This window comes from Macrotis lagotis, chromosome X (genome assembly GCF_037893015.1).
Source record: "Macrotis lagotis isolate mMagLag1 chromosome X, bilby.v1.9.chrom.fasta, whole genome shotgun sequence".
NCBI classification, from domain to species: domain Eukaryota; kingdom Metazoa; phylum Chordata; class Mammalia; order Peramelemorphia; family Peramelidae; genus Macrotis; species Macrotis lagotis.
The window spans coordinates 144522680-144547545 of record NC_133666.1 but is presented as its reverse complement, the minus strand read 5'-3'; the positions used below and the strand labels follow the sequence as shown (position 1 = coordinate 144547545).

General features: G+C 38.8%; 1 protein-coding gene across 1 annotated transcript in view; it reads right to left on the bottom strand.

Moving 5' to 3' along the window:
- Nucleotides 1–23200, bottom strand: part of ITGAL (integrin subunit alpha L) — a 32277-nt gene extending 9077 nt beyond the window's left edge. Inside the window, exons 1-24 of the mRNA XM_074207833.1 lie at nucleotides 22947–23200; nucleotides 21794–21896; nucleotides 20684–20778; nucleotides 20522–20589; nucleotides 18448–18562; nucleotides 18119–18249; nucleotides 17845–17990; nucleotides 16820–16952; nucleotides 16520–16661; nucleotides 7885–7961; nucleotides 7507–7639; nucleotides 7212–7366; nucleotides 6703–6840; nucleotides 5794–5991; nucleotides 5576–5706; nucleotides 5064–5221; nucleotides 4396–4547; nucleotides 4193–4264; nucleotides 3129–3176; nucleotides 2961–3034; nucleotides 2619–2760; nucleotides 1667–1771; nucleotides 1351–1430; nucleotides 798–884 (exon numbers count right to left, since the gene is read on the bottom strand). Coding sequence (XP_074063934.1) covers nucleotides 798–884; nucleotides 1351–1430; nucleotides 1667–1771; nucleotides 2619–2760; nucleotides 2961–3034; nucleotides 3129–3176; nucleotides 4193–4264; nucleotides 4396–4547; nucleotides 5064–5221; nucleotides 5576–5706; nucleotides 5794–5991; nucleotides 6703–6840; nucleotides 7212–7366; nucleotides 7507–7639; nucleotides 7885–7961; nucleotides 16520–16661; nucleotides 16820–16952; nucleotides 17845–17990; nucleotides 18119–18249; nucleotides 18448–18562; nucleotides 20522–20589; nucleotides 20684–20778; nucleotides 21794–21896; nucleotides 22947–23001 — 2738 coding nt within the window. The 5' untranslated portion in view covers nucleotides 23002–23200. The remainder of the gene's footprint in view (nucleotides 1–797; nucleotides 885–1350; nucleotides 1431–1666; nucleotides 1772–2618; nucleotides 2761–2960; nucleotides 3035–3128; nucleotides 3177–4192; nucleotides 4265–4395; nucleotides 4548–5063; nucleotides 5222–5575; nucleotides 5707–5793; nucleotides 5992–6702; nucleotides 6841–7211; nucleotides 7367–7506; nucleotides 7640–7884; nucleotides 7962–16519; nucleotides 16662–16819; nucleotides 16953–17844; nucleotides 17991–18118; nucleotides 18250–18447; nucleotides 18563–20521; nucleotides 20590–20683; nucleotides 20779–21793; nucleotides 21897–22946) is intronic.
- Between the last annotated feature and the right edge of the window lie 1666 nt (nucleotides 23201–24866).

Here is a 24866-nt window from a genome sequence, read left to right as displayed (position 1 = left end):
TTACAGATTACATAGTTTTTTTGGTAAATAATATTTTCTTTTTTTCCAATTTACAGGTAAAGATAGTTTTATATATTAATTTTTATAAGATTTTTAGTTCCAGTCCCCCCCCTCTCTTCTTTCTCTCCCTTCCCTCTTCTCCAAGATGTCATGCAATCTGATATAGATTATATATTCCACATCATTTTCAAAACTTGGCTGAGAAGCATGTTGTATAGTGGAAAAGGTGATGTACTTATTATAATCATTAGATCTATGTTCATAGTCTGGCTCCAACTAAAAGTATAGGCAAATCCTTCTGTCTCCCTGAGTTAAAGGATTCTCATATAGATAACAGAGTTAATAATTGTACTCCCTTACCAGGTAGCTGACAGGGGAAAAAATCTTTAATCCATATAGTACCCTAAAAATGTAAACTGTTCTCATTTAAGAACCTGGAGATTATGGAGTACCTTAAATATTAGGCAAAGATTTTGACATTCATCTGTTTGGTAGGTAATGGAGAGAATTTTGGGATTTTTTTAAAAGAGGAAAGAAGGAATGACTAGATCTATTCATAAGGAACATTAGTCTGGTAGGGGTGTGAAAGATGTATTGGAATAGGAGAAATTCTGTCTGAAAGCATGAAGATCTGTTAAGAAGCAATAGCAATAGTTTGAAACAAGGTGATGGGTCCTGAAGTTGGGATTGGGGGAAGATCAAGACGAGCAGGCCCTTAAAGGGACAGTCACAGGGGAGGGAATTTAGGAAGCCAGGAGAACAGAATCCTAGACTCTTGGTGGACTGAGAAAACATACTCTTCAACCATCACGTTGACAGGGAACAGGATGGGAATCCTCTTGGTGGCCAAATTGTCATTTAGTAGCATGGAGTCCTCGTAGTCACTGCAGACACAGATCAATTGGTCAATCAACATGCATTTATCAGTCACTTACTATGTGTCAGACACTAAAGAAGCAAGCAAAGGAAAAACAATTCCTGCCCTTCCTTGCATTCTAATAGGGGGAATGGCATGAAAAATAATAACATACATATCAGATATATACAGTGAAAATAGATGGTAATTTTAGATGGAAGGGTCAGACAGGGGAGACCAAAGGAGGACTCCTGAAGTAGGTGAGATTTGAGCTGAGCCTCGAAGGAAGCCAAGGAAGCCAGGGAAGCCAGGAAGGAGGGAGAGCTCTGTGGGCACAGGGGTCAGACAGTACAAATGTACATCAACTGAGCAGAATTGCATAGGGGGCAATATTGGGAGTAAGCTGGGAAAGGAGGAACAATGCTACTGAGCCTGGAGAGATGCAGAAGACAAAGAAGGGAACTTGAGAAAAGGCATGCCTAAATTTCATTCACCTGCTCACATTAGCTTTCACCTCCAGGAAGTCCCCCCAAGAGCTGTTCAACAAGGTGTCAAACATTATCTGGATGCATACCTGGGATCAGGGAGGCACCAGGGAGGATTAGATGCTGCCTCAGAACTCAAGGACCATGTCACCCTACCTCCCTTCTTCCTCCTTCCTTCTTCCTTCCTGGGGCACAGACATTCCTCTTCCTTTACCCCCAGTTTAATCGTCCCTTTCCATTCCATTTTATAATCCCTTCCCAGACCTGCTGATCCCCCAACTTCTCATTCCAGACTTTTGGAGTCCCTGATATAAAAGGATCTTACCGTACTGCCTCCTTTTAAGATGGGGAAGCTCACATTGCAATTCAGAGTCCAGGCAGAGAGCTGAACCTCGTGATTTCCTTCCTCACAGCTCACAGGGACCTGACTCTGAGGTTATAGATGGTGGAGAAAAAAACTGAGGTGCCAGTTTGGTCCCTAAAGGACAGAATTATTCTCCCAGACATCAGTCTCCAAGAGCTTAGGAACATACCTTAAGCAGGACAATTGGACTTAATGGAAAGAGCCCTGGATGAGGATCATAGTTTATGATACATATACTTTCTGAGCTGGAAGGAACTTCATAGGTCATCAAATTTCATGCTTTCATTTCACAGATGAGAAAACTGAGCCAAGGGGAATTAGATCACTTAGCCAAGGTCACACAGATATTAAGTAGCAAAGTTGGAATTCAAATCTGGGTCTTTCTTATTCTAAATTCAATTAGTCCTTTCTCTATTCCATCCTGCATCTCAAGTTCCAATTCACTATGTGACCTTGGTCAAGTCACTTTCCACTCTGGCCCTCAGTTTCCTTCTCTATAAAATGAGGCTATTGATCCAGATGACCTCTAATGCCCTATTCAACTCTGACATTATCTGAATCACAAATTTCCCCTTACAATTTTTTTATTTATTTAAGGCAATGGGGTTAAGTGACTTGTCCAAGGTTACACAACTAGGCACTTATTAAGGGTCTGAGGTCAGATTTGAACTCAGGTCCTCCTGCCTCCAGGGCTGGTGCTCTATCCACTGTACCAACTAGTCACCCCCAACTATTTACTAATTTAAAGTACTTTTTTCATCCAAGAACTTAAGGGTTTGAAGACTCCCCCCTTTCTTGACCTTGATTGAATTTTTCAGTCCATTAATCTTTTAAGGTAGGAAGAAGACAACAGAATCTGAGAGAAAACAGTCAAGACTTTTGGGACCAGGGCACTCACTGCCTTCTTCTTTACCTGGAGCATGGACACTTTTCTGAAGGAGAGGCCCTGGGGAAGAATCAAATCCAAGTGAACCTTGTAGGCATCTTCCTGAACATTACTCAGTTCCAAAATGACAGAGAAGTTGGATGAAGGGGCCACATGTAACTCAGGAGATCTAAGGAAGAGGTCAAGGAACAGGGCCAAGGCCCCACCAATCAATCAATAAACATTTATTACATGATTACAATGGATGTCTTAGACACTGTTCTAATCAGAATCAAGGAAGTGGATTTGGTTTGAGGAAAGTATTGGAGGCTGGGCTCAGAATCACTACTGATGCAAAGGGATAAAGGTCAGAGCCTTGGACATACAAACCCTTTGGGATGAAAATTCAGCTTCAGATTGGCTTCACACTTGTTGTCATCTCCACAGTTCTTCTCAAAAGGAATCTAGAGAGAAAAATACCAACAGGGATTCTTTCTACCCACCCCTAAAAACATCTTTCTTTTCTCTTTCTGGCCATCTCCCAGTCTTTCTTCTTACCTCTTTGCTCTTGGAATGTGTGGCAGGACTCATCGTAGGCTGTATTTTCTTTCCAGGAGAAGAGTAATGAGAAACCAGGAGGCAGAGAGGGGGAAGAAGAGATCATTCAGATGAGAATTTTCAGAGAACAGTTAGACTGGGTAATACCTAATTATGCTCTCTGCCCCTTCCTTCCCAGAGTCAGCTCTACTTCTTGCTGCACAATCACTGCTCTTCTCTCCCTACTTTGCTGTTGCTCTTAAAAGTAGAGAATGGAGTGTGCTACTCATCTCCTATTAAGAGGTAACAGACTCAGGATGCAAAACTACTCAAGTATTTTTAGACATGGCCAATGTAGGAATTTGTTTTGCAAAGACTGTACATATCTTTCTTTCTTCCTTCCTTCCTTCCTTCCTTCCTTCCTTCCTTCCTTCCTTCCTTCCTTCCTTCCTTCCTTTCTTTCCTTCCTCTTCCTTGTCTTCTATTGGAGGAAGTGAGGTGGGAGCAAGAGAATCTAAATGCTAGTGAACTGAAAAAAAAAAGTGGAGGATGATGCCGCAGTTTGAGGTCTACCTTCTGGGCAATGTGTGAGACCCTTTGGGGACAGTAGGTGCTTAAAAACAGACATTAATACAGACCTAATACATACTTGTTGATTGGGTGCTTGATTTAATCTGTAGAGGAGGTTCCTCTGATATCATTGCTCTATGACCCCAGAAAGTTTCTAATGCTGGCAGTTGCCTCCTAATTAGTTACTCTACCTCCAGAAACCTCTTTCCCCTGTTCCTCCAGAAACCTCTTTCCTCTGTTCCCCCATTTCATCCTGAACACCTACCCAAGACTCATTTTGTGATAGAGACAATGTTTAAATTTCTAGCTCCACAAACTAGTGCCTCATAATTTCACCTCTAAGCCTCAATTTTCTCATTTTTAATATAAAAGGTTTGACTAGTCTCAAAAGTCCCTTCCAGCTCTGACATTCTAAGTTCCTAAGGTTCCTGACAGCAATAAGTTGGAGATTCTAAAATCATATAGTATTGAATTTCCATTCCCATCCCATACCCATCCCTGCAACTCCCTCTTACATTAGATCCACCTTCAAAAAGAGAAAAATTCAGGGAGACACTGATGGGGGAGTTGTAGTCATCAATGCACATCTAGAAGAAGCAAGTATATTAATATTATAGCTATCTGTTGAACTTCTCCTTCCCCAAGCTAGTAACTCTTTAGGATTACATTTAGCTGTCATATTTTCCCTCCCTAGAACCCAAATCCCTAGTTTCCTCACAGGAAAATTAAACCACTGTTGGATGCAGGACTTTTTAGGGGTGATAGTCATGTTTCCTCCAATTTCCTGTTTCCCTCCAGGGAAATAGCCCCGACTTCTGGTCAGGTGTCCATCCAGTTGTAGATTATATGTGAGATTAGCCTCAAGAGGTCCTGGACAGAGTAAAGAGATTTGGGAGGTTGGGATGAAGGAGGTCTGAATTCTGAACAGGAAAATAGTATAATGGTAGGAACAATAGCAATGGAATAGAGAAATTGGGATTGCAATAGAGAAATTGCTCTGCTACTAGCAACAAATGTAAGAGGTGGGGAAGTGTCTTAGCTTCTCTATGCCTTATTTTCCTTATCTGTAAAATAAAGAGATTGACCTAGATTAAGGAATCTTAATATTTTTTGTGTCCCCCTTACAGTCTAGTGAAGCCTACAGACCCTTTTTTAGAAGTGTTTTTAAAAATGCATAAAATAAAATATAAAGGATTACAAAAAAACCCCACAATTATCTTGAAATGCAGTTATCAAAATTAAAAAAACAAGTTTATGGACCTTGGTTAAGAAGATCCCTAAAGTCTTTTCTAGTTCTGAATCTATGAGACAATGAGATCAAATGGGGCTAGACAGTGGGAGGAGAAGACTGTTTTTTGGGAGGAAAGATGACTAAACAGTACTGACCTAGGAATTTGGGGGTAAGGTTCTTGACCCAAAAGCATACAGTGATGTTGACTCCAGATCTCTTTGCATTGGTCTGGTAGGAACATTCCACTTCCTGCACTGGAATTTCCACTGGGGAGAAGTCCAATGAAGAGATGATGTCCAAGACTGGACGAGAGCTGGATAAAGGGAGGTAAAAAGGAGAGGTAAAATCAAGTGAGAATTCACAAAGGAAGGTGGGGCTCTGAATAATATTCAACTGTGACTTTTCCTCCTTCATTGAGCCATCTACCCCTAAGCTCTTTTAGATTTCATGTTTCTTTCTCTGTAGACCACTACCTTTGCTCTAGCTTCCATTTTTCAAAAGGGTAGTTCCCAAGTTGAAATATGATGGATGTAGGGAGGGGGCTGTCATTCTTGTTCCCTCAGAACAATCTCCCAACAATAATACCCAGGCATCAGTTTTTCTATCTCTTAAATCCTCAAAATTGGTGTTTTCTAGATAGAATTCAAAGGATCCCATGTCACCTTACCTCAGCATAATCACTTGGCCCTGAGTCCCTACAAGCACATCTACCAGTCCATCTCCTCCAAGGTCCATGACACCATGAATGGATCGCCCAAAGTACTGGAGTCCTGGGGATACCTGGATGCCCTCTATACGCTAGGACAAAAAAAAAAGTGGTCCCACTAAGTCAGAAACTCTGATATCAAACAACTGGGAAGGAACAAGCTTTGGGAAGCTCCTCACCTGGCTTGGGTGGGAACTGAGACCTCCGGGCTTTCCATTGAAGATATAAATGGCCCCCCTCTCCTCCAGTGGGGCTCCCACAGCCACATCTGTCAAGTTATCCCCATTAATGTCAGTCAGAGCAGAGATGGCTGCTCCAAAACGACCCAGGGGATATCCAGTTTTCCCTTGAAGCTCCATCAACATTTGGAAGGTCAACTGGGAGCAAGGAGAAAGGATCACACATTCATTCATTCACTCATTTATTACCTTCAGAAGTGCTTCCTGAGCACCTACCATGTGCAAGACATTATTATCAGATACTGAAATTACAAAAGAAAAATAGCAAATGAGTAATTCCTGGAATCTTGGCACTAGAAAGCATGTTAGATCTAGAAGGGACCTCAGCTGATCATATCATGTTTAAGATAAGGAAACTGAAACCCAGAGAGGAGAAGCCTTTTGCCAAAAGTCAAATATTGATTTAGTGACAGAGCCTAGAATAAAACTCAAGTCTCCTGAATCTCAGTTCAGTGTTCTTTCTCCTTTACATCCCATCCTCAAAATTCTTACACTCTGAATAGGAAAAAAAAAGATTCACATTCTTGAAAAAGTTAAATTGAAATAAAATGCAGTGAAATTGGAGTACGGGGCGGGGGAGCTTCTTTCGATCTGTTAGATTAGAACATGGGCTCTTTTCCCTTCTGATAGGCTCCATGATTAGGCATAAGTAGAATGATTGATAATTACAGTTAGGGTAGTAGTATAGAGAAGAGCAATATTAACTCAAGATCATGAAGGAGGCAAAACTTGGACTGGGCCTTAGAAGAAACAAGGCTCTCCTTTTTCTCCTTTTACATACTTCTCTTGTGCCTTATAATCCCCCCTACACACACACAGAAACACACACAAAACACTGTGGCTTTCTACCTCATTCTTATGGTAGACAAAAACACGGCCTCCTCTTCTCTCCCCATAGAATAAGGGTGCTCCAACCAATAGTAGCTCCATCTCCCCATTTTGGTCCATGTCAATCCCACACAACTCCCCTCCAAAGTAAGAGCCAACCTATATATATATAGAGAAAGGTGGTATAATGATGATCATGCATGTTTATATAGCACTTTAGTTTACAGAACACTCTGCTTACAAGAATTCTGTGAAGCTGGACAGCATAAATAATATGACCTCCACTTTTCAGAAGAGGAAACAGCTGTTAAGAGACTTGCCCAAGATTTAACAACTAAGTAAATGTCGGAGCTCAGGGAATGACAAGTGATATTTAAGCAGCACTTTATGGTTTATAAAACACTTCACCTAAGTGCTCTTTTCATTTCATTAGGGTCTTGGGGATGCCTAAGTCCCCATCTTATTCAGGTTTTTCAGTGTCTCACCATTACACACCTTCATCTTCACTTGCAGTCACATATTCTGCTCACCTGAGTACCTTCAAGTATTTGAATTTGGCTCCAGTTTCCTCCTTTGCTTTTTGGTTCTAGGAAGAGTAGCACCCGACCTACATGCTGATATCGAGGAGCACCTGCTGCCAATAGGTTCCTTTTTCTCTTGGAAAGCAGCCAAGTCACTGTATAGCCTGTGGAGGGAGCCAAAGACTTGGGGACAAGAGCTTATAGGGCTGGGTAGAGGGCCAAGAGGTCAAGGATCTCTGGAGCAAGGCACTTACTTGCCTTTTAACCAGGGAATTAGGGGGGGAGGGTAACAAGACAACCTTACCCAAGTACCCATTCTCTGCCTCCTGGTTCATGGGTTGGTTACCCACAAATGTTTCATGCTTCAGATCTTGTTCCATGTCTATAAACCCCCCAGCCCAATCCAGAGCCCCAGCAGCTCCCACCAAACTGCGGCCCTGCAAAAGGAAAGACACTAGGGGCAGATCAGCTATTTTTGTGCCCTTCCTCAGAAACAACTGCATCTCTGGGTTTTATTCAACTACTTTTGGTCCTCAAATCACCATATGGGACCTTCTCACTCCAAGGTTTATCCTCCAAACAGATGTTAAAGTGATTTCCCTAAAGTATAGGTCTGTGTCATTCCCCCTATTCCATAAACTCCTGTGTTTTTCTACTGCCTTTCTTCAGTTCTCAAACCTACCTGAGTGAGGTCAGCACTGATCCCACTGGAAGACAGCTCCATCTTGAAAGAAATCTTATCTTGCTGTTTACTAGTGCCTGTGAGGATTCATTGAGGGTAAGTGGTATAGTGGAAAGAAAATAGATCTTGAGTCAGATGACATGGGTTCAGATTAAATCACCTTGAGCAAACCTCTTAACCGCTATGGACCTCAGAGATTATATAGTTCAGTGATTCCTAATACTTCTGAGAAGTACTCTTTTTTTAATAGTGGAAAAAATTTGAGCATCACTCCCTCAAATAATAGTAGTTGTACTCTTTGTGATCATTAATTGAGAAACAATAATCATGATGGTAGCCAACAGTTTTAGAGGGGCATTGGTCCTCTGGCTATTCCTCAAACAAGATACTCCATCTCCAAACTGGGCATTTTCACTGGTTGTTGTTCCCCATACCTGAAATGCTCTTCGTTTCCATATCCTGGCCTCCCAGGCTTCCTTCACTTGACAGCTAAAGTCCTATCTTTTGTTTTTGTTTTTTTGCAAAGCAATGGGGTAAAGTGACTTGCCCAAGGCCACACAGCTAGGTAATTATTAAGTGTCTGAGGTCAGATTTGAACTCAGGTTCTCCTGACTCCAGGGCCTGTGCTCTATCCACTGTGCTACCTAGCTGACCCTAAAATCCTATCTTCTACAAGAAGCCTTCTCTGATCCCCCTTAATTCTAGTGCCTTCCCTCCATAGACTTTCTCTTATTTATCCTGTATATGTCTTTTTTGTACATAGTTATTTGCATGTTATCTCCCCCATCAGATTTGAGAGCAGAATCTATCTTTTGACTTTCTATGTATCTCCAGTGCCTGGTATATAATAGGCACTTAAAAATGATTTTTGATTTATTAATGCTTTAAGGTTTGCAGCAAATATCTCATTTTAAGTGAAATTGTATTATTATTTTCATTTTACAGATGGGGAAAACTGAGACAGAGGCTAAATGATTTATCTAACGTCATGTAGCTAATAAATATGTAAGGGTGGATTTGAACTCAGGTCTTCCTGACTGCAATCTAGCATTAAATCCATTGTATTATCTAGCTGCTTCAAATAAACAATGATGAAAAGTTACCATGAATTCAGTAGCCTTTTGGAGGAATTCATATTTTGTGAACATAACAGCTACATATGTTTGAAAAATAATAGCACTTATTGAAATGGGCTTATTCAAATTTATAGAAGGTATATTTTATTGATTATTTGAAATAGGGTCTTTACAACAGCATATAGATTGAGAACCACATAATCTAATTCAGCCTCTTCATTTGTTTTTTCAAAAATCAATTTTCTTGATATTTGTCTTTCATTTTCATCATTTCCCAACTCCCACTACAATCTTTGACCAAAAAAAAAAAAAAACAAACCCAAACCTAATTAAGCAAAAACTTGCTGAAATAGAAAACTTGTCTGATAATTAGAATTTGGCTCTTCTGGTATATGCCTTCCTTTGTATCTCAAGTATTTAATTCAATGTCTGGCACATAGTAGACTATTAATAAATGCTTATTGACTGATACCATAAAATGTGTTTACTGAGTGATAATTTATGCTGTCACTGTTCACTCTCTCATTTAGTTACTCACCTTCCATGAGTTTACTTAATAGCTCTATGTAGATAACTCCCAGATTTGTATATTCATCCCTAGATTCTCTTCTGAGCATCTATCACTACCTAGTTGACATTTCAAAATGAATTTTCTATAGGTATCTTAAATTCAAATTCTGAACAAAACAGAACTCATTATTTTTCTCCCCAAACCCACCCTTCTTCTGAGCCTCTCTATTTCTCTAGAAGGCCCAACCATCCTTCACGTTTCTCATCTACTACCTTGATGTCATCCTCACTTCCTTTCATCCTATGTGGATCTTATACCTTCACAACATCTTTCATCCATTCCTGTCCTAGTACAAGCACCCTCCTCAAAACCTATCTCTTGGAACATTTCAATAACTTCCTAATTGGTTTTTGTGGCTCACGTGACTGTGCCCTCCAATCTCTCCCCAAAGCAACCAAACTAATAATACACCCACATCCTCCATACACACACACACTACCTTTTTTTCCGCTTTACACCCATTGTCCCTCCTATCTCTGGAATGCACTCCTCTTAGAATTTCTTGTTTCCTTCAAGAAATCAAATTCTACTTCTGATATGAGCCCTTTCCTGCATTCCTCAACTGCTGTCACCACCACCACCAGTCCAAAGAAAATGTATTTTGTATTTCTTTTGCATACAATTTCAAATGTATATATTTGAGAGTAGAGATTGTTTCATTTTTATTTTTGCAATTCCACTAACAGGGTGCAGAATAATAATAGGCAGTGAATAAGTATTTGTTGAACAACTGAATGTTTATGATATTCTGTCCCATGTCAAAGCATTCTGCAATGAGGAAAGAGTTAATTTTTTTCATTTTATAGATGAAGAAACTGAAACCAGGAATTGGAAGTGAAGCCTAATATCACAGAAACACTAAGGGACAGAGAGGGCAGTACAGAGGAAAGCCCCACTACCCTGCCCCAAATGATTAAAATTGTTAAAAATAAGAAAGAAAAGCTAACCTCAGAACTCCATACATATAGACACTGCAATGTCACCAAGCACCTCATAACAAAGTTTAGCCCTCTGAAAAATCATTCATTGATTTAAAAATAGATAGATAAATAGATAGATATATTAGATAGATAGACAGACTGGTAGGCAGGCAGGCAAACAGGCAGACAGATAGTTATATAGCCAGACAGACACAAATAGAGAGTTGGGCAGGTAGGCAGACAGACAGATAGATAGATAGTCAGACAGACTTACAGATAGATATACAGAGAGATAGGCAGGCAGGCAGGCAGACAGATAGACAGATGAGCAGACAGATAAACAGACATATAACTAGATAAACTAGATAGATAAATAGACAGACAGACACAGCAGAATAGACAATTATAAAGTGTCAAGGGAGATAAAAAGATAAATACTACAGGCCCCTACTGTTAAGGAATTAGCAATCTAACCTTTCTTTGTGTCTAATAAGAGCAGAGAAGATATAAAAATAAAACAATCACCAGCCCCTGCTCTGGCTCAAAAACTTTACTAGTAAGTTTGAAGACTTATGGACCAAGCTATACCAAGAGCCAGTAGGGCCTCTTGGGTTGAGTTGATGACTGACCCTGGGGTCAGCTCGCCTCAGACACTTGCCAGCTGTGGGATTCTACTTCCTCCTACTACAAATTCTTTCCTCTTTTGGTTTCAGAGAAAACACACTCTTGATTCTCCTTTTACCTCTCTCCTTTGTCTCCTTCACTGTGATTCCTTAATGTGTTTCCTAAGAGTCTGTCCTTGGTCTTCTCTTCTCTCTCTACAATCACTCCTTTAACTTTTATTCAATCTGACAACTTCAATGACCACCTCTATGCTGACCCCCTAGTCTTTATAGCCACAGCCCTGACCTCTTCTGCAACATAACTCCAGTGCATACCTCAATGTATCTCTCTGGATGATACCCTAAATTCAAAATGTTCTAAACTGAGCTTATTAACTTTCTTCCTAGATTTAGTGTACCTCTTAAACTTATTATTTCTGCCTGTGGAATAACCATTCAACCACTTTTTCACATTCAAAACCTTGGTGTTATCTTTGACTCTTCCCTTCTTACCTTGTACATCTAATCAGTTACCTAGTCCTGTCCACTGAGCCTCTGCAACATCTCTAGCATTTGTTCCCTTCTTTTTGTTCCAATTGCGCAGTGAAGGTCCTGTGTTTTTACAGGAGTCCTTCTAACATGTCCTTTAACCTCAACTCTCTAGGCCTGGGTCTGGAGTCAGAATGACCTAAGTTCAAATCTGGCCTCAGACACTTACTAGCTGTGTAACCCTGAGCAAATCACCAAACTCTTGTTGCCTCAATTTGCCTCAGAATAATGATAATATCTAGGATTATTAAGAGTATGAAATGAGTTAATAATTGTACAGTACTTGGTACAGTTATAGGCCCATATAAATGTTAACTATTATTATTATTATTATTACATTTCATTCCTTTCAGTCTGTCCACACAGATTAATCTTTCTTTGTACATCAGTAGAATAATCTCACTTCTCTGTTCTCTTGTGGTTCCCTATTTTATACTAAGTAAAATTCTAACAGCTTTAAATGCAAGACCTGTCATCATCTGACACTACCTTTGTTGTGGTTGTTTAGTTGTTTCAGTCATGTCTGACTTATTGCGACCCCATTTGAGGTTTTATTGGCAAAAATACTGGAGTAGTTTATCTTTTCCTTCTCCAGTTCATTTTACAGATAAGGAAACTGAGGCAAACAGGGTTAAGCAACTTGCCCATGGTCACACAGCTAATAAAATATCTGAGGCCAGATTTGAACCCAGAAACACTCATTTTTCTGACTCTAGGCCCTGCATTCTATCCACTGCCTCTACTCTAGTTTTTCAGATTTAAAAAAAGATTCCTCCCTTCCAGAAACTATGTTCCAGCCAAGCCAGGTCTCTCTAACTCTCTTTTCCTTTCCTTAGGCTATCTTTCTATCTAATTTATATTTATTAATTCTTGAATTCTTACTTCTCCTTTAAAACTCTCTTCACATATCATCTTCTCCATGAAATAAAGTAGAAGCCCACTACCTGGGAAATGGCTAAATAAATGGTGGTACAAGAGGAATATTGTTATTCCATAAAAAACAACTAATATAAAGAATTCAGAGAATCATGGGAACACATACATATCAATGAGTCAAAGTCTTTAGCAGATCTATAGTCAAATAAAAAAATTGCTCTAAATCATTGATTAGAGAAATGCAAATTAAAGCATCTCTGAGATACCACCTCATACCTCACACCTCTCAGATTGGCCAATATGACCAGAAAGGATAATAATCAATGTTGGAGAGGGTGCAAGAAATCTGGAACACTAATTGCATTGTTGATGGAGCTGTGAACTGATCCAACCTTTCTTGTGAGCAATTTGGAATTATGCCCAAAGGACAATAAAAAATGAACCTACCCTTTGACCCAACAATAGCACTACTGGGTCTGTATCCTGAAGAGATCATGAAAAAGGATAAAAATCCCATATGTACAAAAATATTCACAGCAGCTCTATTTGTGCTGGCAAAGAATTGGAAATTGAGGGGATGCTCATTGATTGGGGAATGACTGAAGAAATTGTGGTATATGTATGTGATGGAACACTATTGTTCTATAAAAAACCATGAGGAATGGGACTTCAGAAAAGCCCGCAAAGACTTGCATAAATTTATACTGAGTGAGAGGAGGAAAAACCAGAAGAATATTATACACACTAACAGCAGCATGGGATGATGATCAACCCTGATGGACTTGATCATTCCATCCAATTTTAGGGAATTTGTGATGGAGATCACCTCTGTATCTAGAGAAGGAACTGTGGAGTTTAAATGAAGATCAAAGCTTATTATCTCCAATTTTTAAAAGTCATATATTATGTAATTTTGCTATCTTTAATGTTTTCTTTCTTCCTTTTGTATCTGATTCTTCTCTCACAATCTGTTCGATTTCAATCAATGTTTATCATGATATAAAATCTAAAACCAATATCAGATTGCCTTCTGTTGGGGGGGAGGGAGGGAGGGACAAAAATTGTAAAACTCAAAACCTTATTTAAAAAATGGTTGGTAGAAACTATCATTGTATGTAATTGGAAAACAAATAAAATATTTATATAATAAAAAACTTAAGCAGAATCAAGAAAACATTATATACAGTAACTATAATAATGTAAAGATAATATTTCCACATAATGACCCTTCACATAACAAAAACAGCTTTCAATCCTGCTGAGTCTCCTTTAAGCTAAACATCCTTTGTTCTTTCAACGAATTCATCAATGACTGGGTTTGGAAACTCCTTCCCATAACTCATCAATCATTCCCTTAACACAATTGAGTGAATAATACACATTGTGGAAGCTAGACTGAAATTTAGAATGTGGACTGCAGATCATATGAATTAAAAAGTAGAAACAGAAAGTCAAAAGAAAAAAAAATGAAACCAAAAAGAAATAGGGGTCACTGAAGCAGTTTTTAAAAATATGCACTATAGGCAGATAAATTTATTAGCTGTGTGATCCTGGGTAAGTCACTTAAGGAATCATAGGCAAGGAGAAAAACTTTGATTTTTTTAAAATATGTATATATATATATATATATATATGTATTTTAAAGAAAAAATTAGTTATATATTATAGAGATTTATAGTTCTATATACAATTCCCTTTTATTTTATTGCACTGTATATGGGAATGAAATGTAAAAGAAAACAACTGAAAAATAAACTAGATGCTATGTAATTATAATGATCACACTTGTTCTCAAATAACAGTTGAGAAAATACACTTTCATGTTTCCTTTGTATCAGTGAGGGACTCTTAGTGGAGAAAAAGCAAGTGATGTACTGATTGGATTTCCTGAATTGTCTTTTTCAGCTCCTATTCATTCTAAAATCTTTGTTATAAGGGATGGTTTGTTAGCAGGGGAGATAGTAGGGGCATATTTAAAAATGAAAATGTTTGATTAATTAATTAAAACATGATAAAATTTTTAAGTATCAAAAATCAGGAATTTAATCTTGATCTTCTAAATTCAGTTTCAATGTTCCATCCATTCTCCAAAGAGAATAAATTATTGGACATGAATCAACCAAGAGAGAGGTTTCCACTGAAGAATTCTAAGGATCTGTCTTTAACTCTGTTCTAGTTACCATTTTTTTTAGTTGTTTTTTTTTTTTTGGAAGGCAAAAGGCCACACAGCCAGGTAATTATTAAGTGTCTGAGGTAGAATTTGAACTCAGGGACTCCTGACTCCAGGGCTGGCACTCTATCCACTGCTTCATCATAGCTGGTCCTTCTAGTTACCATTTTTATAAATAATTTAGTTAAAGGCCAAAAAAAGGCATTTTTATTGAGTTTGTAAATTCTATAATGTTAAGAAAACAGAATCAACAATCCTGTAGATTGTGATTAGCTGAAACTAGCAATATGAAATTAAATAAGTAGAAGTGTTAAATACTATACTTATATTTAATAAAACAAAACAACAACAATAAAAAGATGAGGGGAACTTGCCTTGCTTCAAGTGAAAAATGTCTGACTGACCAGAAGTTCAATCTGAAGCATGACATAGTGACAAAAAAAAAAAAAGGAAAAAGAGTGTAATCTTAAACTCGATTAAGGGAAGTCCAACATTGAGAGTAACTGAGTATCTAGATGGCACAGTGGATAAAGTCAGTTAAGACTCTTCAGTCTGAATTCAGATCCAGCCTCAAACAATTGTTAGCTGTGTGACCCTCAGTTTCCTTATCTTTAAAAATGGATGGGAAAAGGGAAATGACAAATCACTCCAGCAGCTCTACCAATAACAAACAAACAAACAAAAAACCCAAACAGTATCACAAAGAATCAGATATGACTGAAACAACTTAACAACATCCAGGGATAGTATCACTTATCACATTATGTCAGGAATATTCGGTTTTTAGCATGTATTGCCAAAGCAAACTGAACACAGTATGTTAAGGGGACTATTGACATGTAAGATGTCTTCAATATTTGATTGATTATTATATAGCATTATGGATAGCTAAGTGACTCGGTGCACAGAGCACCAGGTCTGGAGTTCAGAAGACTCTTCCAGAGTTCAAATCTAGCCTCAGACTTTTACTAGCTGTGTGACCCTGAGAAAGTCTCTTGACCCTGTTTGTCTCAGTTTCCTCCTCTGAAAAATGAACTGGAGAAGGCGATGTCAGACCACTGCAGTATCTCTGCCAAGAAAACCCCAAATAGAGTTTGAAAGTCCGACATGACTGAAAAATGACTAAAGAACAAAATTTTGTAAAATTGTGAAAATTTTTGAATTTTGAAAAGTGAAAAGAGAATAGGACTTGAAATCAAAAGACTTGGGTTAACATTCAGGTTCTGATATTTACAAGCCTGTTGTGACCCTGGACAAGATTCTCTGAGACTCAGTTTTCTCATCTGTAAGATAAGGGTAATAAGGTGATGGACAAAGTACTTTGTAAATCAGTAGATGTTAAACAATTATGTTGCTATTATTATTGTTATGAATTGTCTTTCCAACTAGATTATAAGCTTGTAAAGGGAAGGAACTAAGTTTTTCTTGTTCTTTTTTTTTTTTTTTACATCCCACTCAAATGGAGCAGGACAAATACTTGTTGGTCGGCTAAGCTACTGGATAAAATTGCTATTAAAAAATTCCAAATTTTCAGAACAAATAAATCAGATTATTTTCACTGAAAGTTCTTCTCTTTGTGGTTATATGGTATAGTTGGCAGAGCACCAGGGCTAGAGCCAGAACCCAGAAGTTCATATCCAACCTCAGACACTTACTAGCTGAGTAACCCTGGACAAGTCACTAACCCTCTGTTTGTCTCAGTTTCTTCATCTGTAAAATGGGGATAATATTACCTATCTCCCAGGGTTTTTGTGAGGTTTAAATGAGATTACATTTATAAAGCTCTTAGCACATAATAGATGTAATATAAATGTTATCTATTATTATTGTTTTTACTATTATTACTCTCCTTCCCAGAATCTACCACTCACCTTCAATATCATAGATCTTCCTTTCCAGGTCATCAAACAGTCCCTTAAGCTGGGCATAAGAGGCCAGAATCTTCACAAAATTCTCCTTGGGATATGAGGCAAAGTCAGTAAGTTTATCAGGTTCTTGAATTCCATTCCCGATCTGTGGGAGAGTGAAGAGATCACTTCAGCAAGCTCCCTGACTGATGCTTCAAAGCACTCACTGACCCCACAATAAACCAGGGAGGGATAAGAACAGGAAGTGTGTAGGTTCAAAGAAAGAGCTGAGGCTACCAAGGTAGCAGCCTAGAGGACCCATACCCCAATCACATAGCGAATGATGTGTTTGGCTTCCTCAATGTTTCCATTATCAGTAGCATCCCCGTCTGTGATGATGATCATTACTTGTACAGCCTCAGGGCGGGCACCCCGATTCACATCAAATACATTCTTTCTGTGTCAAAAAATGGAGGAAAGTGAGGGCCTTCTCCCCTGTTTCTCCAACACAGGGCAGTGGACTTCCTTCTGGACTACGTTCCTGCCTTATTATATCATCCTGGTAAAGGGAAAAAAGATCTAGGGATATATCCACCTTCCTCATTTCTTATTCCACGGGATATTAAGCAAAAAATTAGAAATAAAGTGGGGCCATCACCTGGGGAATTGACTGGACATATTGTGGCATATCAATGTAATATATCATTACACTATTAAAATGAGTAGATAAAGTAAAATAAATAAAATGATGAATAGAAGAGATGTTGAGGGACAAAGGAAGATTGGAATGACTTGGATGGGGAGTGGGAAGAGACACAAACTGAATAAATGCAATGATCAAGATTCATTACAGAGGTAAAATAACAATGGATACCAAATGAGGCAGGCACAAACTGATGTGCTGAATGGATCAGTTTTGCCTGTTTTCCTTTTTTATCAGGGAGGATTGGGGAAGGGCAAATCAAAAAATGACTAGAATGTTTAAAAAAAAACCAAAAGACATTCATTTATGTAAATATATGTGAGTGAAGTTGTATAAATACATATATACATATATGCACACATAGCTATATAAACATATTTATATGTGTCTATATATCTATATCTATATCTATATCTACATCCACATCCACATCCACATCCACATCCACATCCACATCCACATCCACATCCACATCCATATCCATATCCATATCTATATCTATATCTATATCTATATCTATATCTATATCTATATCTATATCTATATCCATGTATTTCCAACAGGTCCTAGAGTTGCTGTTTGGAGAATCAATTGAGAGAATGTGTATGCAAGTAGCCCTTGTAGCCCAGAAGACTAAAGAACTCACACAACATGGTTGATGCCCCCAAAGGTATTGGTGAGTTTTTGCATGTGTTTGACATTAGCTAGCAGAGTATCAGGATTTCTTGTCTTGATATAATCTGAGAAGGAGAATTCAGTCTTGGAGGAGCTTGAGAACTGGACAGCTGCAAACTGGATAGAGATGGAGACAGGGGATTTAACTGACCATTTGGTCCTTCCTCCCACCAGTTTGCTCTCCCCTCTCCTAGACCTTGCACCCTTCTCAGGACCCAATAACCCAGCTCCAGTTGCCCCCGCACATGGAATGAAGAATTGCCCAGTTTTCTCATCACATCTTCCATGAATTCCAGGATTTTCTTGAAATCATCATTATTTATGCTGTAGGATCCATCGAACAAGAACACCAAATCAACGTTTGCCTTTAGACATTCTGCAGAGGGGTCAGATATACAAAGATTAGGAGAAGAGACAACCATCATTTCATCCGGAACCATTCCTGTCCCTGTCCCTTTGGTTTAGTGATTGCTGGAATAAAGGGCAAACCAGTTTACTAAGTTGTATTTCTCATTTGTGGTCTTGTCACTTCCCAAAGTGAGAACCGCCATACAAAGGTTGGGTTTCCTCTTACCTTGATAACCAGGACGTGTAAGTATGGGTCTGCCCAGATTTGGGGGGAAGATATAGCAAAAGCCACTCAAATAGAAGTTTTGATCACATTCCCTGGCCAGCCCAGGGTCACAAGCCTGTGTGAAACCAGAGATGGAGGACAGTCAAAAGTCTACCAATCAAGAATTTACCACTATCTGTTGTTATCAGAGAAGGAAGGTTTTTTAGAACAGCTAGCAAAGAATCTCAGACTTGAAAGATGAACGCATAATAGAAAATATGAGAACAGGAAGAGACTTTAGAGCATATCATAGAGAATGTGAAAGCTATCATGAAATTTAGAAAATGGAACACAGAATATAAGAACTAAAAAGAGTCTTGAGAAGATAGAAAGTGAAGGCTGAAGGGAAAAGAAAGAGAATAAAAAGAGAAAGAAGGAAGGGTCACTGGGGTTGTTTTTTTTAAAAACATTCAGAGAAGAGAACAGTACAAAAGCCTGAAGGAATCTCAGCCAAGCAGGATAACTTTGAAAGTTATGTGTGGAATTGATTAAGAAAAGGCAAGATCTACACAATAAAAATTCATCATTTCATGTATATATTCCTCTTCTTTTTTGTTCTGTTTTATATGTATATGGAAATTATTTGACATTAAACTCATAATAAATTGAATAAAAAAATTTTAAAGAAAACAAGAACTTTGGAGCATAGACAAGGGGTTTTAGAATGAAGAAACAAGAATTTCAGAATTGAAAGATGTCTACATGGGGTATCAGTTAGACGAGACCCTGAAACAGGGAGAAAAGAATATGGAACATCATTGTTGGAGTGAACTCAGAACACAGAGCACAGAACATCACAGCTGGAACTTTAAAACACTGAGCAGAAAACACCATAGCTGGAAGAGACCTTAAAGATCATCCACTGAATCTCCATTCCCAGTCTAAGCTCTTTTCCTAATATCCTATGCTGACTGCTTTTTCCTGATTAGTAATTTGCCCATATTTCTTTCACCCTCTTCTCTTCACTCCTCTTCTCTTTTTATTCTAATTTTGTTTATATGATACTTCCCCTCTCCTCTGCCCCCATCAGAATATTAACTATGTTTATAATTGCTATATGACCTGAGACAAGTCACACTCCCTTTCAGATTGTTTCCTCCTCTGAAAAGGGAAGAATTTGTTCCAAGTTCTCTCCTTGCCCTCTGAGAGCAACCTTCTCTGAGAAAGTTAAAACATATTCCCATTCTCCTCCTCAAGTCCATGGTGATTTCTTCTCTGACCATCTCCAGTTATTATTTAACTATCTGAACTGTTAGTTGTCTCCCACATGGAGGTAGATTGTAATCTTGAGTGCAGGTAGTTCATTTTACTCCATGAGTGGAGCCTAAGGCCTTGAGTCTTATGTACTTACTAAACACTGGTTATGGTGATTTACATTTTTAAGGTTTACAAAGCACCTTTCTCATAACTTCTTTGGATGGTAAATAGTTGGAGTATTATTATTCTCATTTTATAAATGAGGAGACAGGCCCAGAGAAGTGAAATTATTTGCCCAAGGTCATAGAATTAATATTAATAATCAGCAGAGATAGGACTTAAATAAACCCAGGTTTATTTTTTATTCCAAGTTAATCCTTCTTTTCTTTTTTTATAAATTAACATTTTATTTTTCTCTGATTTTAAAATTATATAAATTTCCCCAATTTCAAATTAAAATTTTTTTTGAGTTCCAAATTCTTTCTCTCCCTCCCTTTTTCCCCTTCTTCTCCCTCACATTGAGAAATCAAGAAATTTGACACATACTATACATGTTCAGTCATGAAAACTATATTTCAAAGTTAGTTACATCACTTTCTTTTGGGAGAAGGCAATGGGATTTAGGGACTTGTCCAGGTTCACACAGCTAGTAATATCTAAGGCTGAATTTGAACTCAGGTCTTCCTGACTCCAGGTCCAAGATCACTCTTTTCATGATTGCTTGATATTCTCTCTCTCTATGTCTATCACAAATCATCTGACTCTTTGATCTTATCCTTTATCTCTACTTATTTGCCTTTCCTCCCTCCTCAACCTACTGATTCTCTATTTCTCTTACCATGAAGCGTCCATCAGTGGGATCTGTTGCCAAGGTCATGCCTAGATACTTGGAAGAGAAATTGCCATCTGTGGTAAGAAAGAAGAGAAATAGTAGAAGTAACTCAGAAGCCAACAGAAGCTCCCCAATCATGATCAGACCTGTTAACATCATGGTGCTTACCTCTCAGGTCCATAGGCTGGCAGTGTCCTGTGGATGGCTGGCACTGATAGATGTTCCCAGTATTGTTCCCCTCTCCAGGAGCTCCCACAATGACCCTGATGAAAAATGCTCTCTATAAGACAGAGATGCCTGGGTCTTTGGAAACACTGGGATTCCTGCTGTACTCTCATGGTGGGGAGGGGGTTTGGGACTGTAGAGCAAGACCAAATAATGCCTCAAAGAGTTCTCAGCCTCACTACCCACCCCCAAAGTTTGCTGGTGAATCCCTCCCATTTTTCCCATCATGCCTCTTTACTCTCTGGCATTTCCAAAGTTATATATTCAAGATATTATTATGTAAGTTTTTTAAAAGCCCTGGAAAGAGGTCAAAGCAGGATAGCAATTTTTTCTTATTTTATCTAGACTTATGATTCTGCTGATATAAGGAACTCAGGGTGTGGGAAAACCTCTATGCACTTGTATCTTATAGCCTTGAGAGTTGTTGTAGGCACTGAGAGGTTAAGGCACTCATTTTTTTTAAGGTTTTTTTTTTTGCAAGGCAAATGGGGTTAAATAGTTTGCCCAAGGCCACACAGCTAAGTAATTATTAAGTGTCTGAGGTCAAATTTGAACTCAGGTCCTCCTGATTCCAGGGCCAGTGCTCTCATCACTGCGCCACCTAGCTGCCCCAAGGCACTCATTCATGATCACACAGCAGTTATGTGTGTCAGAGACAAGACTTGAACCCAGGTCTTCCTGACTACAAGGCCATCCTCCATTAGCTATGAAAACTTTTCACATATAAGTAAATGCCAGAATAGCTAAAGTCAAGTCTCTGGACTTCCAGGTGAGTGTCCTTCCTTCTTCCTTACACATCAACCACCATTAATGCCTACAGAGTTAGGAAGGTAAGAACCAGGTTCTCCCTCTAGGGCAGTGACCTCAAAAATTAAATAGAAAAGAATCCCTGGGCCAACCAGTATATTGACTTAAAAAATCACAAATTAACAAGGTCTTTACTTCTTTATTTTTCTTAAACATATACTAATTACATTTTAATCCTGTTTTCCATAATGTAGAAGTGTTGCTGCTGCTTAGGGTGTTATTTGACACCTTTCTCTAGGGCCTTACCCATTTCCAACTTGTAGAACCTGATACCCAAAATGGTTCCCAGCATCTTGGAAGGAAAAGATCTGAGGGTGGCTGGTGTCTAGATTATAGCTTGAGGACAATGCTGCAAGAGAAGGATCAGAGAATCAGGACCTGGTAGGGCCTCAAAATATCCCCCTATGTATCTCCCCTACTCACCTACTCCCTTCTCCTCAGTTTCCCTTGACCAGTGTCTCCAGGTATTCACAGATTTAGGACTGGGAATACCTAGGTTGAGAACTAAGAGGAGGCTAAAGCCTCAAAAAAGGCCTAAATATTTCATGTTTATACACTTGTTTTTGGCTGATATAAAGGAAATGGGAAAATGTGCTAGGGGGTGAGGAGGATATGTAAGGTAAAGGAGAGAGAATCCTTTTCTTTTTTTCCTTCTCCCCAGGGGGATTTGGGGTTTTGAGCTCCCAAATTGGAGCCTCTACCAGTGATTAGGACTGACCACAAAGCATCACATTTCCTCATTCTAGAAGGTCTCATTTCCTTTGAAGATTTGAGTTTCTGCCTCTCCGGACTGAACTCTCCCTTTGGGTTTTCCATTAACATTTCTAGCTTCCATTTCCCCAAGTATGTCCCTTCTAACACCCAAGCTCCTCTCATATCTTGGTTCTTAGCTCTTGGCTCTTGGCTCTCCTGTCCTCTCGAACACCCAACTTCTTCACCCTACCCCCTATTTGATCCCATACTAAACTTCACCTCTGTCTGCCAGAGCACCTCACTCACTCCACCTCAAAAATTTAATCTCAAGTACCCACACCTTCCTAATTTCAGATCCTTCCCACTCAGCACCTCTTGTTTCCACTTACAAAAAATTTTTTGAACTGAAATTTCTAATGCCTAACACAACTGTGTTCCACATCTGTTTCTGCTTCTCTCTCTGTCCCTGATAGTCTTTTTCAATTTTTCTGAATATTTTCTCTTTTTTTTTCCCCTGGGATCTTGAGCCCCGATCAGATTGTCCATGCCTTTTCCTCCCTCTTTGACTGCTCCTCTTTATGACTCAATCCCCTCCCCAAAAAAAACTTCCTTAACCCATACTCCCCAAGCTCCTGTTTCCCCCTTAGTCTCTATTCTTACCTGTTCTCTTCTGAACTTCTGAACTTCTCTTCTGAACTTAACTTACCCCAGAGAAAGGTTCCAAGCAGGGGCAGCCTGCATAAGGTGCAGGCACCCTTCATGGCACTGTGGCCAATGGGGTTGGAGAAGAGGAGACTCAAGAATCTCTAATTCTGGACTCAGAGAATCAGTTGTTAAAGCGAGTTGCCAACCTAAGGTAAAAAGGAGGAAATGACTGTCCTCAGGGCCCCCCCAGTAGCTAAGACGGGGAAGGGATGAGGGTGTCACAGGGTGGTTGATGGAGTTATGAAACCAGAAAGAGCTGAGAGAGGAAGTATAAGCAAGCAGGTTCAATTTCCTGCCCTCACTGCTATCAGCCAAAGCCCAGTTTGATTGCAGCTCTGCATTGCATTAGTTATCTCATAGGCTGGCAGAGCTAGAAAGAATCTTAAAGATGATCTAAACTACCCTATTTTATAGATAGTGAAACTATGACCCAGAAAGAATAGCGAATTTACAATCTTTCAGATTTGGTACAGGGGAAAGAGCAACTGGTTTGGAGACAAGAGATTTGAATCTGACTCCCAGGTCTTCTGATACAAAATCCATCATTCTTTCTTTTTAATTAATATCTTTAAAAAAATCAGAGTCATTTGCTCAACTCATCATTGAACCCTCTCCCATAACAAAGAAAAGAGATTTAATAAAATTGACAATCAAAGCATATGGCAACTTATTTAATATCCTGTATTCATAATCCATCCATCCCAATGTTCTTTCTAATGTACTGCAATATCATTCCTGCTTTAGGTACTCACTTCAACAGAAAATCCAAAGAGAAGAAATAAGCTGAAGGAAGTAGGCAATGGTATGCTGGAACTGGCTTGCAGAGAGACTCAAGAGGGAGCTGGTTATTAAAGTTTCAGTGTGAACAGTTATGCCTCAGAAATCAACAAAGTTAACTATCAGGGCTTGATTTATCATTATATTGATTGCCTAGAGTTAACAAAGTGATGGAGAAAATATCAATAATGAAGATCAAACTTTTAAAATTATGTCATTAGCATATCCCAAAGACACACACATACACACAAACAGTCTCACACAGGGCTGGTTGTTAAATATTTACTATCATTTTTACCATCAAACAAGGATAAACACCAAAAAAACTCTCATTTGTACCTTGTGATACATATCTGTATTTCTCTGATCTTCATACCTACATGAGTATCTCTAAGCACATATAAACATTATTACTACACATATAGAAAAATTGTGAATTAGTCTTGACATTCCAAAAAATAATTTGGAAATATATCCCAAAGTTCAGTAAACAGTGACTTGTATGCCTGTGCAACCTGGACAGTTTACCAGTACCATGCCAGGAAACTGAATCGCTTCCATTTAAACTGTCTAAGGACTGAAGATTTCCTGGCAAAATAAAGTCCTAGACACTGAGGTACTTTCTCATTCTAAACTGCCACACATTCAAAATCTACCACAAAGAACACAATTCCAGGGGGACTGGTCATGTTGTTCAAATTTATTTGCCTAAAAGATTTTTATAGGAAATTCACATAGGACAGGCTCTCACATAGTGGTCAGAAAAAGAGATACAAGGACTCTTTCAAAGTATTTTGGATGAACTTTGGAATTGATTGTGAAACATGGGAGACACTGGCACAGAACTTTCCAGCATGGTGTGCCTGCATCAAAAAGGCTCTGTGCTCTAGGACCAGAATTGCAGTAGTTCAAAAGAAATGTGAGTTGTGCAAATTTAAAGATCTCTCCATTCTAAATGTTTATGGATTATCTGTGGTAGAGCCTTCTCAGGTTCTTGACTCCCACATTATGTCATTTTGGCACTCTTCAAGAACCGGGAACACAATCTAACTGACCTGACCCAACAATACCAATATTAAATTTAAACTCCCCTCCCCCCTAAAAAAAAAGGTAAAAGATGAAAAGGATCCCAGTAACTTTTTTG